Below are 18,487 nucleotides of genomic sequence, written 5' to 3'. Positions count from 1 at the left end.
GCATTCATTAGCTCATTCACATCTTGCAGTGGCCCCATAAGGTGACTATCATCACCAATGAACAAGCTGAGGCTCTTAGTGCTGAAGCAGTCATACAGCAAGTTAGAACTGGAGTTGGCGGTCAAACTAGTTCACTCCAACTCATCTATATGTTTAACTACTTCTCTATTCTAAATACAGGAAGGTAAAATGTCCATGCTCTCACCTTAAAAGTCTAGGGGGTGGAGAGTACAGACATGGAGAAAATAGGCAAAATAGGTATGCAGACAACACCACAAAACCCTACACACATCATGGTTTTTATTTTAAAATTTTAAATAGATATAAAAAACATGCAACCTTTGTCACCAAGCAACACTGGAAGGAACTCCTCTTTTAGTGACCACACATGTATTTCAGAGATGCAGAGGCAACTCATCTAAGGAAGTCAGTGATTATTACTTTGGGTCTTTAATGTTATTGTCTAAATTGTTTCTAATACCGTCTGATTGAATTTTCCTAAAAAAGACAAAATGAGTTTCTATAATTAATTCAAAACATTCTAAAAACCCTCTATTTTCCTTTGCTTTCTGGATAGAAAAATGCTATATATCCATAAAACAAGAAAATATTCATTTGGCCAGATCACCCCAGGTTACCCTAAAACAGCAAAGAGGGATATTTTGGGTGAAGCTGAAATCACAGTATCATTTTTCTGTATAGATCTATAAAGTCAGTCCTCAGTTCTTCTTCCCTTATAATGCCTATTTTAATGGACATGATTAATGATGATCCAACTCCCATACTCTTATTTTCTTATTTTTAAATCATTTCTGATTCTTGTTTGTAACAACATAAAAAGCCATGGTTCCTATCTCATTTGGTACAACCCACAAGAAGTAATTAGGTGTACCCATGTCAGGACCACAGAGTATTTAGTTCTGTACTAAGATTAAAAACCGTATTTCCAACTTAGACGGTATCTTTATTTCCTTGTCAGGTGGCCTACAGGAGCCCATGTGGTTGGCCCTTACCTGCCAGTCCTCCCTTATTTTGCACCCCTTAAGCCCCTTAGATGGGGCTTTCCTCATAGCTCAGTCAGTAAAGAATCCGCCTGCAATACAGGAGACCCGGATTCAATTTCTGGGTTGGGAAGATCCCCTGGAGAAATAAATGAAAACCCACTCCAGCATTCTTGCCTGGAGAATCCCATGAACAGAGGAGCCTGGCAGGCTACAGTCCATGGGTTCACAAGAATTGGACATGACAGCAACTAAACCACCACCAAACCCCTTAGATACCATTTCTATTGTGTTTACCTCACTCTCATCAGCACCTTGGACAGTGCTCGCACTGTATGTGGTAAGGGTCCCAAGTGATTTGTGGAAAATGGATCTGAACTTCATGAGTTTTGAAGTTGTTGTTGTTGCTCAGTTGCTCAGTCTTGTCTGATTCTTTGTGACTTGATGGACTGCAACATGCTAGGCTTCCTTGATCTTCACTAGCTCAGAGAGTTTGCTCAAATTCGTGTCCATTGAGTCAGTAATGCCATTTAACCATCTCATCCTCTGCCACCCCTTTCTCCTTTGCCTTCAATCTTTCCCTGCATCAGGGTCTTTTCCTATGTGTCAGCTTTTTGCATCAGGTGACCAAAGTATTGGAGTTTCAGCTTCAGCATCTGTCCTTCCGATGAATATCCAGGGCTGATTTCCTTTTAGGTTGACTGCTTTGATCTCCTTGCAGTCCAAGGGCCTCTCAAGAGTCTCCTCTAGCACCACAATTTGAAAGCATCAATTCTTTGGTGCTCAGCCTTCTGTTTGGAACTGTGCGAAAATAACAACAACTTTCACATCCATGCATGACTACTGGAAAAACCATAGCTTTGACTATACAGACCTTTGTGATGGTACCAGATGCCATGATCTTTTTTAATGTTGAGTTTTAAGCCACCTTTTTCACTCTCCTCTCTCACCCTAATCAACAGACTTTTTAGTTCCTCTTTAGTTTCTGCCATTTGAGTGGTATCATCCATCATATCTGAGGCTGCTGATATTTCTCCTGACAATCTTGATTCCACCTTGTGATTCATCCAACCTGGCATTTTGCATGATGTACGTTGCTGCTGCTGCTGCTGCTAAGTCGCTTCAGTTGTGTCCAACTCTGTGCGACCCCACAGATAGCAGCCCAACAGGCTCCTCTATCCCTGGGATTCTCCAGGTAAGAATACTGGAGTGGGTTGCCATTTCCTTCTCCAATTCAGGAAAGTGATAAGTGAAAGTGAAGTCACTCAGTCGTGTCTGACTCTTAGCAACCCCATAGACTGTAGCCTACCAGGCTCCTCCGTCCATGGGATTCTCCAGGCAAGAGTACTGGAGTGGGTTGCATATAAGTGAAATAAGCAGGGTGACGATATATAGCCTTCTTCTACACCTTTTCCAATTTTGAACCAGTCCATTGTACCATGTCTGGTTCTAGCTGTTGCTTCTTGACCTGCATACAGGTTTCTCAGGAGATAGGAAAAGTGGTTTGGTACTCCCATTTCTTTAAGAATTTTCCACAATTTGTCGTGATCCACACAATTAAAAGCCAATTTAACATAATCAATGAAATAGAAGTAGGTGTGTTTCTGGAATTCCCTTGTTTTCTCCATGATCCAATGTATGCTGGCAATTTGATCTCTGGTTCCTCTGTCTTTTCTAAACTCAGCTTGTTTCTACATCTGGAAGTTTTCAGGTCACATACTGCTGAAGCATAGCTTAAAGGATTTGGAGCATAACCTTATAGCATGTGAAATAAGCACAATCATATGGTAGTTGAACATTCATTGGCATTGCATTTCTTTGGGACTGAAATGAAAACTGACCTTTACCAGCCCTATGGCTATAGCTCTGAAGACAATTATAACTGTCCTAAGAATCTTTCATTGGGAACCTGGGTGACAGGTGAGTTTATCTTCTAAGCAGGATAGCAAAGAGCTGTTCCAGGACCTGTTAAGTCTTATTTCTCTTGGGGCCTTCCTCTTAATGGTCTTCACTCTCAAGGGGCACCTAAAGACCTTTCAAATCAGAACTTTGAATTAAGATTCATCTTTGCTGCTCCCTTCTTATGCTTTCATTTCCTCAGTGGTCTTCTACATTTTCTTTTGGGCACCTAACACCTGAGCTATTAGGTTAAGAGAAGAATTTTTTCCAGCTCCTTCATTTACATCAAAGAGTACATCAGTAGCAGGATAAAGGATATTTCTTATATATATATTTGCATCTGGTGGTTCCTGCAGTGCAGGAGACCTGGGTTCAATCCCTGGGTTGGCAAGATCCCTGAAGACAGAAATGGCAATCCACTCCAGTATTCTTACCTGGAGAATCCCATGGACAGACAAGCCTGGCAGGATATAATCCATGGCATCACAAAGAGTTGGACATGACTGAACACACACACACACACACACACACACACACATAAATGGGAATGTCTGGCATTAGCCACTAAGAACAGAGGATTCTCCACAGAATAGAAACAGCATCTTCTCTAAGAGGGTGGCCAACCATGCCTTTTCCCAAGGGAAAGGGAAGCACTCAGATCCTCACACCCCCACACAAAGTCCTATCTAGTGCTCTGATGCAGTCTCTCCTCTAGGAACTCTCTCTACCACATCCCTTCATCCCTCAGCCAATTATACTTTCAATGCTGGCCTAGTAGGCTTCATCCCACAATGACATCAGCAGGATCACAGAAACCCTGCATCAACTGCTGTCATTCCCTTGGTCTCACATAAGCAGTCAAAGTCCAAAAGAAAACAAACAAAAAAATTTACTAAGATCCAAAATAAAACAAAGCAAAAAGAACAAAATGGCAAAATCTACAGATAAAAGTTTAGAACAGTCTAGGTAAAAATTACTTTTAAGCTCTGACCTAAGTGTTCAGTGCCATGGGCCAACCGACCATCATCTCTCTTCATACAATTCAGATGCCCCCCTCACCTTCTTTCTTATGCTTTATCCAAATGAATTTGGTCACTTACCAAAGCGTGCAGATAGAACTACTTTCAAGTGTATTTGCTGCATGGAAAATATACCTTCGTTTCTGATAGTGTGATTTATCTTTCAGTTTTGCTACATAGCCAATAAGGGTTGGACACATAATAGACCCTTACAATACTTGTTAAACATGATTGGATGAATAAATGAATTAATGATGTTGACTTCCCAATTGAAATGTTCTTCTGTTTTCAGTTCTAGAAACCTTAGGCTTCTCCCAGACCAGGTTCCTATATCCAGATTTCTGTCCCATACAATGGTTATTTCCCACTGACTCTGAAGTCTGCTCAGGGACTCCGTTTAGGAAAAAAATTGAGCTTCCTTGAGCTTATTCATGAAGGTGTTCCTGAAATCCCAAAGTCACCTTAATGTTTTTTTAATAAAAACTTCAAACTTAGAGTGAATGTAATAGATAATCAATGTCTAGTGATGGAATTAACTGGCAATGTGTCAAATAGTTAATTAAGTTACTCTGGATAAGATATATGCATTTTAATTATGTTTTGGAAACAGCAGATACTTGACCCTCATGATCCATCTAAGTGGTATTCAAATCATAAAGTCCCAGGGCTCATGCCTAGATGTATCTTCCCTGCCCAGAGGAAAAAGAGAAGGTTTTCACCATTCAAAGCTTCCCCCCATCTTTAGCCAAAGGTTCCATCTATTTTGGGCTTCCCGGTGATTCAGCAGTAAAGAATATGTCTGCAATGCAGGAGACACAGGAGATATGGGTTCAATCCCTGGGTGGGAAAGATCCCCTGGAGGTGAGCATGACAACCCACTCCAGCCTTCTTTCCTAGAGAATTCCCTGGACAAAGGAGTCTGGCAGGCTACAGTCCAAAGGGTCGCAAAGAGTTGGACACAACTGAAGTGACTGAGTGTACATGCATGCGTCCATCTATTTTGCCTGGCTCCAAAGATTTCCTTTGAACTAAGAATATATGAAAAAATATAAACAACATGAAAACCACTGATCAAACATTAGTGAGTTGTTTCCAAACAGGCTGGTAAGAAATTGTGAGGTTGTAGGTTCCTCCTATATTGCATCAAACACAGTGCTAATCATAATCAGAAACTGAATCTCAGAGCTATCCTTATATTCACAACTTAATGAAGAATTTAAAACTTTATGTACCCAAATTGGTGTCACACAAGTAGATCACAAGTTGTATTCCAGTTACTGTCTATTGGATCTAATTCTAGGGTCTTCAGATTCAGTGATGCTTATATAAGTTCACGTAATACTCCCTATGAATATGTTTATGCCAATTATAATTTTGTTCTGGATATGCTTTCTCAGGGATTCCCAGGAGGCTCAGTGGTAAAAGAATCCCCTTGCTAATGCAGGAGACATGGATTCGATCCCTGGGTCAGGAATAGCCCCTGAAGGAGGAAATGACACCCGTTCCAGTCTTCTTGCTTGGAAAATCCCATGGACAGAGGAGCCTGGTGGGCTACAGTCCATGAGTTTGCAAAGAGTTGAACGTGACTTAGTGATTGAGCACACATGCATGCATGCTTTCCCACCTGTCCCATTTCTTGTAGGAAACTGATTTTCTCTATCCTTTTCAGGGGTGGAGTCTATCCTGATGATCACAGAGGATGTAACTGAGTATGATTATTAAAAAGTTTACAGCAAAGTGACTTACTATTGGTAGGAACACAGAAAGAAAATTTATTGCAGTTTATTACTTTTCCTTTATAACACAATTTCACAAATCTTCCTTCTATAATGATAAGAAAACAAATCATCAGTGATCGTCACTAAAGGTTGCTCCAGCAATGTCATGCAGAGCTCTTGAACTCACAGCATGTAGCATATGGATACTGGAAGTCGAACATTTTATTGAAAATACATGATCAGTTCTTTAAACATATTTAATTTCATTTAATTTAGGGTTGATTAATATGAGCATTGTTTGTTTGGGTTTTATCTATAATCTTCTTGGCAATAATCCTGTTTCCATAGCAACACAGGCCTGTATTTTATCCTTATGCATGTGTGTGAGATTATAACAACTTTTGTAATAAAGTTTACATATCATTTGCACATAAATTTCATTTTTTTATGAGAAGTCCAAGATAGAGGTTTCTTTCCTTTAATCATTTACTAGCTCGCCACTAAATACATAATTCACATATCCTCGAATAATGAGAATTCTACAGAGCCATTCCTAACCACAGATATTGAAATCTACATGATGGTCAGATCTTTGAATTTCAACATGTACTATTAAAGGAAAAATAATGAAATACTTCACAAATGTCACCCTGGATATGACCTATGTGTTGTATTAGCATGAATCCATTCATTCTTACCAGATCAGTATTCTTTTGTTCATTTCAAATAGTTAACAAGTTAGCTGTGTCAGTCAAAGTGAAGTAGGATAGTAAGCAGCTGAAACATTGTCTAGTTACCTATACCTACCCAAAAAGAGGATTTGCTGTCAGCTGAACTGCAAGGATATGTATTTCTTACTACAACTCTTTCTAATATTATTTTTTTAAAAAAATAAGGCAGTTTATGATCTGCAATTAGGACAATAGTCGCCTTTGGTTTGGGTGATGCTTGATAAGAGGCACATTTGATGCTTCCAGGAAATTGTAATATATCCACATCTGGGGTATTAAAAAGCTATATATTAACAATTTGTGACAATTTATATATTATGTTATTATTTATACAAAATGTAAAAAGTAACTTTCTATTTAGATACTGCTATGTCTACAATAGGAATGTTGAAGATTTTTGAAATTATAATTGTTACTTTGACTCATCCCATTACTTTTTATTTAAAGCTAATGTGTTTCATCACCTAGGAAATTTGCAGATATCTAAATCAAAGACTCAACAAACCAAGAAAAATGGCCTTAAAACATGCTCTTAAGTTTATCTTCTGTATAAAGGATTCATACAGTATGAAAGGGAACTATTAAAAAAATAGACATGATTTAAAAGTGTGGATATTTTTCTAAACATATGATAATATTATACCAACTTTATTGTCACCTTTCAAGAATATAAGAAACATCAGCATAATGCTGCTGCTGCTGCTGCTGCTAAGTCGCTTCAGTCGTGTCTGACTCTGTGCGACCCCAGAGATGGCAGCTCACCAGGCTCTGCCATCCCTGGGATTCTCCAGGCAAGAACACTGGAGTGGGTTGCCATTTCCTTCTTTTCTTCATGAAAGTGAAAAGTGAAAGTGGAGTCACTCAGTCGTGAACGACTCTTAGCGACCCCATGGACTGCAGCTACCAAGCTCCTCCATCCATGGGATTTTCCCATGGATGTACTGGAGTAGGGTGACATTGCCTTCCCCGAAACATCAGCATATTGTACTTCAAAACATCTATTACATTAAACAGTGTAATAAAGTATTCTGAGTTGCACAAAATTCAATTAATAAATAAGAAAATAATGCAAGTAATATACATGAAGAAGGTTAGTTCTCATAAATTTTTCAGTCCTCTACTGAAAAATCACCAACTGTCTCTGAATAGTTGAAAGGATATAATACGGATGACAGAGTAGATCTAGCCTTTTGTTTCCAAGGGGCACACTGAGGAAGAATACTGAGTAAATAGGAGGAAGAGACATTGGGGGAGGGCAGAAGGAGACACAGTCTCACTAGAGGATCAGTCACTTTGGTAAGCAGAGGCACCCTACCACTGGAAATGTTTGCCCATGTTAAGCGTAGTTGTATTCATTTCCTATGGCTATTCTAACAAATAAACACAAATTTACAGGCTTAAAAGATAACACATTTATTATCTTATAGTCTATTAAGTCCGGAGAAGGCAATGGCACCCCACTCCAGTACTCGTGCCTGGAAAATCCAATGGGTGGAGGAGCCTGGTAGGCTGCAGTCCATGGGGTTGCTAAGAGTCGGATACAACTGAGCAACTTCACTTTCACTTTTCACTTTCATGCATTGGAGAAGGAAATGGCAACCCACTCCAGTGTTCTTGCCTGGAGAATCCCAGGGACGGGGAGCCTGGTGAGCTGCCATCTATGGGGTGGCACAGAATTGGACACGACTGAAGCAACTTAGCAGCAACAGCAGCAGCAGCAGTCTATTAAGTCAGAAGTCTTACTAGGCTAAAATCAAGGTGTTAGCAGGGCTGTGATTTTTTTCTGGAGACTCTACAGGAGAATCTATTGACTTGCCTTTTCTTGCTTCAAGAATTCATATGCATTCCTTGACTTGTGGCCTTTTCCTCTATCTTCAAAGCCAGCAGCATAACAACTCAAAGCTCTCCCTCTGACTCTGACACTTCTGCCTCCCTCTTATAAAGGTCCTTGTGATTCTACTGAGTTCACCTGCATAATCCAGGAAAATTTTCTCAACATCCTTAATTTAGTCACATCTGCACAGTCTTTTTTGCTATGTTAAGTTAAAGCCAAAGGTTTTAAGGATTATAATGTGGGCATCTTTGAGGAGTCATTAGTCTGCTATCATAATGATATCTTAAAACGTATATAGTGGGAGGCTAACCCAGATTGTTAAAATTCCTTCCAATTTTTATATCCTCTAAATAAGACAAATAAGTCAAATATTTGTTAACAACTGTAAAAAAAAAAAGAAAAGAAAAAAACCCTGACCATACGAAAGGCCTGATTCTCTCCACTCCAGAGAGTATTACTATCTTTCTGTGTGTCTAGTTGAAATGGCTGGATATTTTAATTAAAACTCATTATTTAGAAAAAAGTCCAAGATTCTTTTGAAGATAGTGACCACATCCTGACTTATCCAAGACAAAAAAAAGTATCAGTACTAGCAAAACCTTATTGGAAACTGTGTGATTGCTAAGTTTAAGCCATTGGAGAGGGCAGGCAATTATGCAACAACCACTTTGCAGCTGCTCCAGAATGGTGCTTTCTCAAGGGCTACAGTGGCCAGTGACAAGGAAATGATTGTCTCTTTTTCAAAAGAAAGAAAATGAGAACAAGATAGAGAGAAATGGTGTGAAAACAACTATCTTTCCTTCTTACTACACACTTCTAAATGGGAAGGGAACGGTCAATTTCCTAACGTTCAATTTCCTAATTCATTTCACAGAAGCTATTAAACATGTGCCAATGAAAAATATGGCTCAACTAACTCAGGTATGAATTTCATCCATTTATATATAGCCGTTCTTCAGCCTCTTGTGGCCTTTACAAAAGATGTTCTGAAACAGTTACATGGAATAAAGCACTTTGCAATTTGGAATAATAGGAAGTATTATATTACACTTGAGGCAATTGACCAAAGCATCTTGGTAGAATTTAACGTGAGAAGCATCACCATGGAAAGATTGACCACAAATCCAGTAGAACAGTTTGCATTCTAACAGATTCTAACTAACTTGGGGAAAAACAATTCTCTAAGAAAATATTTTCTTCTTGGAGCTACCAGAAGGACCAAAGGGAATATATATAACAATTAAATTTCGATTGGAATTCTTTTGTTTTCTACTGAAACTGATAATAAACCAGAAGCTATGCCCAGCTCTGAGAATATAAAGAAAATGACAAACATGACTTCAAGGATCTCACAACTCATGGAGAAATGGAGACAAATAAACACAGTGATTACAAGCAATTCTGTGACTGTGGCCTGAAATAGAAGAGCCTGATTCATGAGATAAGGGACTTCATGTAGATTCACATGAGAACACAACTCTTTCAGTTTGATAGAATAATTTAAACATATCCCAAGAAATGATAGCAAAAAAAGAGAGGATTTATAGCAAACAGAATAGCATGTGCAATGACAAAAAGGTCCATAAACACATGTCATAGTAAAGAATTTTGAGTACTTCAGTATGACTGGACCATAGGATTAGGCAGAAGAAGACAGTTAAAGCTGAAGATGTCAAAGGGGCTAGATCATGAAGACTCTTAGATACCACCCAAGGACCACGAACATGTCCAGATAATGTGAATGTAAGTAATATGGACACCTCTTGTCTCTTGACTTCATATTCAGGTGAAGCAAATTAACAAGAAGGGTCAGATTTCAGTGGAGCCTCCTCCATTCTCTCCATCATTCAATAAGGGGCTCAATAGTTACTTTCTCTTTACAAAATGGTATTCATATCGTTCGCAAAGAGGAAATGCCTATCATCTTTGCTTGCCAAGGAACATGTTACAGAATAAAATTATTCATAGAAAAATGGGGATCTGAAAAGGATATCATATGTAGGGAGAAACTGACAGTATTTTTCTGCTATTGAGGAGGCAACATGAGACAAATGAACTGCTGTGTAACAGTGGGAAAGGCTTCCCAAATAGCTCAGTAGTAAAGAATCTGCCTGCCAATGCAGGAGATGCAGAAGACTTGGGTTCAATCCCTGGGTTGGGAATATCCTCTGGAGAAGGAAATGGCAACCCAGTCCAGTACTCTTGCCTGGAAAATCCCATGAACGGAGGAGCCTGGTAGGCTGCAGTCCATGCGGTCGCTAAGAGTCGGACATGACTGAGTGACTTCACTTTCACTTTTCACTTTCCTGAATTGGAGAAGAAAATGTCAACCCACTCTAGTGTTCTTGCCTGGAGAATCCTGGGGACAGGGGAGCCTGGTGGGCTGCCGTCTATGGGGTCGCACAGAGTCTGACACAACTGAAGCGACTTAGCAGCAGCAGCAGCCAGTATTCCTGCCTGGGGAATCTCTTGGATAGAGGAGCCTGGCAGGATACAATCCATGGGGTCACAAAGAGTTGGACACGACTGAGTAACTGAGCACAGCATAGCACATAACTGTAGGAAAAAGGGCAGGGGAATAGCAATGGAAGCTCTAAATTTTCAGCTAGAGATGAAAATTATTACTATGTGTGATTGATGAACAGAGAAGGGACATGCATGCTCAAGTTGGGGAGCAGACAGAATGGGGTGGTTCTTAAAATTTTGCAGAGACCCATGCCTCTGACGTTAGAAGTATATGCCAACATTTAGTCATGAACCAAAAAAGATGTTGAAGAAACTGGCAACCATGCTAATGAAAGGAATAAGGATCAATGGCAAGAAGAATAACAGGGAGGTAAAAGACTGTTCAGAAAAAAAAGCTAATTGGCAGTACTCCTTTCAAAATAAACTGTATTCTGCTTCTTACACCCACACAAAAGTGAAATCAAACTTGCCAAAAGGAATTTGCCAATTGTCAAAGCAAAAAATTGGCAGCTCTAATTATACTTGCTACAAATGAATAAAATGCATACTATCCATGAATCACATTCAAAGCTGTCTAGTAGCATCCTGATAGTTGGATAGTCTATATTTTATTATTTATTTATAGCCTGACTTGCTTTCACAACAGACTTAAGTCATCTAAAAGAAACTTTATACATTAAAACAATAAATGTAAAAGAATGAAAGTTACAGAAAATAAACTAAAAATAAAAGCTAGACCAGGAATAGGAGGTAAGTAGGAATGAGAACCTCATGCTGCTTTGAAGGTCAGCATCACTCTGGGAAGCCAGAGATTGGTCTTTAGGTTTCCTAACAGTCCAAGAAGGAAGGGAATATAGATCATGATACAGCTCTCTTTAATTCTCAAGGAAAATTACATTATCAGTTTTTTAGAAGGTAATGTTTAAATTTTAGGTATCAAATTTAAATGAAAGAGGTGTTCACTTTTAATTCAATGTATGCTATTAGGGATACATCTTAGGAAAAGTAAGATGGGTAGTGAATACTTTTAAAAGTCCTTTCCATTTTAAATAGTATATAACATTCCTTTGCATTCTCGTGTTCAATAAGCTAATAATGTCTTAGTTACAAATGAGAATGCTATCTACCTATGACGTAATTCATCTTTCCACAGGTTCTTTTCATATCCAATAAGCATTTCCAATGCAAGAAAGACTCTGGAACTTGGTGATTGATATATTCCTATTATCATCATAACTCTGCATTTTATGAGAGCATATCAAATATTTAATATCTCTCTCTAGACCTTATCCACTAAGTAAGCCTGATCTATCTACAAGACTGCTGCTTGTCATTTTATAAGAATTACCTGGAAAACTCTGTTAAAACCAAAAGTATTTTCAAGCAAAGTAGCATTTTTATCTCAATTTTGATTCAAATTATTTTCTACACAATATGTATGTGTATCCTAAAGAATTATTCTAGCATTGTGTAGTTTAACAAACCAAATTCATACTGAAACACACTTCATAAAGTTATTCAAAATACATATTACTCTTCTCAATCTTTGCTCTCAGTACAGCTTTAATCATATTGACATCTCAAGCCCTATTAATATTTAACACATGAAAACTCTGTCTATAAGTGAAATCTTACACAACAAGGATTTCATAGTTACGACTAAGTCTTTTTTTTAACAAAAGTACAAATGATTAAGTTCTATGTTAAATAACATCCCCATTTAGCCACCTGATGAAAATATGTTTTATTCTGTTTCCAAAATATGGGAAATAAACCAAAAATAGAGTTTATATTAATTGTTTGTCTAAAAGAAACAAATCAAGAAATTGACCCATTAAATTATAATTGTGAAATAAATTCAGTATGAGCTAATAAAGCCACAAGTTATAGCACTCAAATACTCATTGGATTCTTATTGTAGAAACTTTCTGAAGTTACAGAAACATAAATTAAGTCCTATAAAGTTGAGAGTTATTCTGGAAAGCACAAATGCCAACTACAAGTTTCTATAATCATTTACTTGGGGGAGAGAAGAAATGGGTTGAAAAGGCTATAAGAGAAAAGGAGAGTGCTTAGTACAATATTCGACATACCAAAGAAAACCTGCTGTGTAAGAATTGTAACTGCGTCTTCCTTAAAGAAAACATCTGAAAGTTTCAATATGAAAGGCACTATATGTATTCATGAATTCAAGAAGAGGCAGGTGACTTCTCTATTGGAGAACATATCTTCATAATTACTCTTGGCACATGAAAAGTGCAACAATTTGAGAACATTTTTGGATACGTTTCACCATGTACTTATTAAACATAATGGAAATACATACAATTATTATAGTCATTAAAAAAAGCAAGGTCATAATTGCACTCATTTCCTCATAAGGGGTTCTCTGAATAAATGCATTCTCGAGGTAATTAATCTGTACTAGAACTTCATTCATTTACACATATGCATTGATAATTTTTAAAAGAGAACTTTATAGAAATTTTTAGTCCATTTAAAATGCTCATTTGTTTATATATCACCTCTTTCAATTAGGTAATGCAGTCAGTCATATAACTTAGAATAAGATCACTAAACAAAACAAGATAAAAATTAAACAATATCATCATCCAAGGATCCTGATATGTCGCTGAGATGAAAATCCCAAGAATTTTCTTCACATCAAATGTTTCAGGGGAAGACAACAGATATTCCCAGAAACAGATATTCCTGGGTGTCTATACAGTTCCCAGGAATAAGTACTTTTGAAGAAGTATCATTTTTTTATGTTTTATTTTATTATTATTATTTTTAATTTAATTTTATTTTATTTTTTAACTTTACAATATTGTATTGGTTTTGCCATATATCAACATCCAAAGAATGATAATAAGCTGACCATGTACCACAGATAAAACTATGATTATTGTTAACATTTAATCACTAGATAAACTGAATGACAGTCTTACTATTGTTCACACACAGATTAAATAAACTATAATAAACTATCACAACTCTTAAATTTGATATCGTATTTTACATTACTTAAGATAGCTAAGAATATATTCAAATATTTTTGACACTACATAGAGAAGACTCTTGAGAGTCCCTTGGACTGCAAGGAGATCCAACCAGTCCATTCTGAAGGAGATCAGCCCTGGGATTTCTTTGGAAGGAATGATGCTAAAGCTGAAACTCCAGTACTTTGGCCACCTCATGCAAAGAGTTGCCTCATTGGAAAAGACTCTGATGCTGGGAGGGATTGGGGGCAGGAGGAGAAAGGGATGACAGAGGATGAGATGGCTGGATGGCATCACTGACTCGATGGACATGAGTCTCAGTGAACTCTGGGAGTTGGCGATGGACAGGGAGGTCTGGTGTGCTGCGATTGATGGGGTCGCAAAGAGTCAGACATGACTGAGCTACTGAACTGAACTTAGAGTATATTACTTGTTTATTTGAATTCAAACATGGTGGTAGAAGAACTTTTAAGTTCCTGAGTTGTAAGAAAGTTTAACTTTTAACAGTTCTGACAGTAAAGGTTACAATATATAGGTAGCTTCCTGTACTTGAGCACTGGTAACAAGTGTGTATCTGTATGCATGTGTGCTAAGTTGCTTCAGTCATGTCCGACTCTGTGTGACCCTATGGACTGTAGCCCTCCAGGCTCCTCTGTCCATGGGGATGGGGATTCTCCAGGCAATAATACTGGAGTGGGTTGCCACGCCCTCCTCCAAGGAATCATACTGACACAGGTATAAAACTGTGTCTCTTTTGTCTCCTACATTGGCAGTCAGGTTCTTTACAGCTAGCGCCAACTGGGAAGCCCATGTATCTGTATATTTATGCATAAATATATGCAGGCATGTGCGGGCACGTGTGTGTGTGTGTGTGTGCATCTGTGATTTTTAAAGTCATCATTCAATCTTATTATATATTTGGAATATGATGGGAGATAAATATACTAAAATGTGGGAGTTATAATATTTTCTAAACTTGGAGACTTTTACCAGTAAGCACTATGTGATGCTCTGTCATTTTTTTCTCTAATCTCCTGTATTTAAAGTAACATAAACTATCTCAAATCAAGTATTCACATCTTAATTAGGATAAAAACCAATAAGCTATTTCTTCATGCCAAGTCACCAAAGAGAAGAGAGATGCAACAGATAAGACATTTTAACGTTTTCACTTTGATGATAGGAACTGAATTTCACTCTAGGATTTTTAGTTTACTGATCTGTGAAAACTGTTTAGGGGTAAAATGCTTTATTTATTTCTCAAGTATCCCATTAAGTATTTATTACAAGAGTTCCATGTAATGATTCAATGTTTTCTAAATGAAATCCTTTGAAATAAAAATGTATATAAATATAAGCATCCCTTTTACTGTCAGTTTAATACATCATGTGTTCAGATTCTACAGACACGTCATTTTAACATGACAAATTATACAACTACTTTAAATAACTAGAAGACATTCAAATGTTAAATTCATAATACCCAGGTATATTTATATCAGAACTATCAAAGAAAGAAACTCTTATTACATCAAAAAGGAATTGTGGCTATTCTCCATTCTAAACAAAGTTATAAAATAATCTTATTCAATTATTCTGTTATGTGCTACTTTCAAACAGCTCTACTAAAACAGAAAAACATGGATTAAAATAGGAAAGACAGTCAGATTAAGAAAGTAAGAACCAATATTTAAATTACTGTAGAACTAAGTGAAAATGAGTTAAATACCCCAATCCATAGTCCCAGATGAGCTGAGTTTCAGTGAGTAGAAATAACTAAATTATTGACACAGAGGTCAATTTGAGACCATTCTGGGCATTAAATTTGAAAAACATACCTTCAGAGTAGCTATGTTTTCATAAAAAATAAATGATTATATACCATAGATCTGTGCGTTTGCTGATGATAAATACTTATAAATACTCAATACTTATGCTGATGAAAAAAATCAATATACTTCTGCTAACCTGAAAGTAACTAAAAAAAAAAAAAAGAATGATGTGTAACCAGTTTTCACCTTTATGCTTCACAACTCATTCATGAAGAAGGCATATATAAACTCATCTGGACCAGGAAACTGTTACTTAAGTTCTCAAGGGTCTAGGGTCCAGAGGATAGTGACCTATTTCAACTTAAGGAGAAAGACTAAATGTTATGCAAGGTGAAGGAAAATCTGACTTGTCTCAACAACCTGCCAGTGACAGAGAATGAATAAATATCACTTTTCACGCACTGCTCACCTCATGTGAGAAACTTTTCAAACCTTGAAATAATCATTCAAATTCCATAGTAAAATGCAAAAGAAGACCAAATATATCAGATTTAGGAAATACACAGACTAATTCAGAGATTTTTAAATGACGCAAATGTAATTTAAGTATAGTCAAACATGTAAACTGTAAACATTGGAGAGAACAGTCCAGTGAGTCAAAATGTGACACCTAGGTAAAAGTAAATAAATCAGTATTTTAGTGAAAACCAGCCCAATAATAAATAATAATAGCGTCCTGTAGATGTGAGCTCTGGTCAGCCAGGAGAGCAATGTGGATTATGGGCTATTTTCTTATATCCACATTCATATGTCCAGTCCCTAATGGGGTCATTCAGGCTCCTAGGAAATGAATGAGCATAGTGAGATGGGGAGTATGGAGAGAGGAAGGACTCTTTTCGACCATATAACAGAAATTTTCTTTGCAAACCTTTCAGATTTTGGAAGATTAATACTTTCATATTCTAACCAACTTAAATAGAACTGAACAATGTAAGAACTATGAAGTAATTCTCCCTTTATTCCTTGAGTGATTAAGGGACATACACCTAAGGCACTATGGATTTCTACAATCAGAGAGTTTGGGAAGACAGCCACAGAGCTTATCAAAGGGTGGAAAAAAATACCTGTGAGGAAGATGGAACATTCTAGGTTTTCTAGATGAAATGAGCTTATAGAAAAGTTTGAAGGATTTAAGTCTGCTCTAAGGAAGATTCTGACACCGTGGTTTGCTGAGACTGCAGAAACTAGTCCTGAGAATCCTTAAAAACAGGAAGGATTCAGACCAACTGCTCAGAAACACTGAATATGGGCTTTATTCAACTAAAACTCTCCAAGACCCTTCTAACTCTATGATTGAATTGTAAATGCCAATATGAACAGTATATTCTGTCTTACACTTTTGACTCAGTGCTAAACAGTTGCAGGGGGATTGCAATGACCTACTTTTTACAGTGCATGAAAGCATGTGAGGAAATAGTCATAATCAGGAGTCCTAGTGATATCTCTGGTACCTGTACTTTCTGATTTCAGATTTCTCATGCAAATCATACATAGTCTTTAATCACAGGTTTTTATAATATATTGCAGTTTTTGAATAATTCATGCTAATGAAGAATTAAAAACCAATGGAAAGTACCAAAAAATAAAAATCAGACAAATTCAGTTTTCCCTCTTTAAACTATACATTAAGGTACTGGTTTTTCACATTAAACTGGAAAAAAATGTTCTTCAAGTTTAGACCCTTAGTCGCTTACTAATAATTCAAAACTTTAAAAAGTAAATCATGATGTTTTTGGAAAAACATTTGAATCCTTAAAAAATTCATCTATAGTATATACTAAGAATGAACTAAAATATATACTGAAGCCATAGATTCTGATTAAAATCATTTAACAAAAAATACTAAAACAAATACTAAACTAAATTGAATAGTTTACTAAGTAGCAGTCACTCCAATTTGCATATCAATCCATCTATACATAGTACAAAAAAACTAATTTATATTTTCACAAAGAACTCTTTGCCTTTTCTTAAAGTACCTGCATAGTGAAACATTATATTTCACCATATGGGCATCCAACATTTTTCCTTTGGCTAGAACTCTGATGCAAAAATCTTTAAAGAGTTTATTTTCTTATAAAGTAAGTGCAGCATGATTAAACTAATCCCAACTGATGACTTCACAAAGCACGGATATGAAGTGCCACTCAAACTTTCTATACTGCCCAAATCAGCAGATTCATAACTTGACACAGCACTCAAGAGCTACTTTCACAAGCCCACACTTTACTGAATCAGTAAATAGTTGCATGCTAAATACTATAGATACTAATGACTGTGTTGAAAATACACATGTAAATCCACACCCCTCATGTGCAAGTCTCTCAACAAATTGCATAAACAGACACAATATACTTATGAGCAAGGTAGATACCCATCTCCCCCTTATTATGCCAGGACAGCATTTCTTTCTATTTATATTAATTCTGATGGTGGTACGCGTGTGTGTCTGCGCGCGCGTGTGTGCAGGTTACCGGAGAGGGAGATCCATTCTTGCAGAGGGGCCCTCTGAAGACTCCTTTAATGCCCCGGTAGTGCCCATTGCTGAGATGTCTCGAACTGATGACCAGGTAACAAGCCATGTGGGTTCCGGGCGGGAGGTGTAGAGTCTCAACTCCTCACCAGGCGACCAGCCTCGGAAATGCGGACTGGTTTCTCAGCAGCAACAGTGATTGCCACCTCCCGAGATGAAGCGGCCAGCAGTAAGCAGGGGACGCTGCCTCCGCGCGTCCCGGCTCCTTGCCCCGCGCGGGGCTCCTGCTGTCGACAGCAGCTGCTCTGACGGCGGCGGTGGCGGCAGCGGCAGCCACAGAGCACTTAGGGAACCCGGCGAGCCAGTCCACATACTGCTCTGGCCAGGTGGCTGCTCAACCGCCGATCGACGACGATGTGTATTTTTTAAGGACAACTTCCTGGATCCGCTAGATGACCAGCAACTCCTCCTCCCTTTCCCTCCCGCCCCCACCTTCGCACTCAGTGCGCGCT

General features: G+C 37.7%; 1 protein-coding gene across 1 annotated transcript in view; it reads right to left on the bottom strand.

Annotated features, from left to right (window-relative positions):
• ZNF804B (zinc finger protein 804B) overlaps positions 1-18,084 on the bottom strand; it is a 575,409-nt gene extending 557,325 nt beyond the window's left edge. Inside the window, exon 1 of the mRNA XM_010829001.1 lies at positions 17,977-18,084. Coding sequence (XP_010827303.1) covers positions 17,977-18,084 — 108 coding nt within the window. The remainder of the gene's footprint in view (positions 1-17,976) is intronic.
• Positions 18,085-18,487: the final 403 nt, after the last annotated feature.

The sequence above is a fragment of the Bison bison genome, unplaced genomic scaffold (genome assembly GCF_000754665.1).
Source record: "Bison bison bison isolate TAMUID 2011002044 unplaced genomic scaffold, Bison_UMD1.0 scf7180017864499, whole genome shotgun sequence".
Taxonomy (NCBI): Eukaryota; Metazoa; Chordata; class Mammalia; order Artiodactyla; family Bovidae; genus Bison; species Bison bison.
Note: the sequence above shows the minus strand (reverse complement) of the source record. Positions and strands in the feature narration are given on the sequence as shown.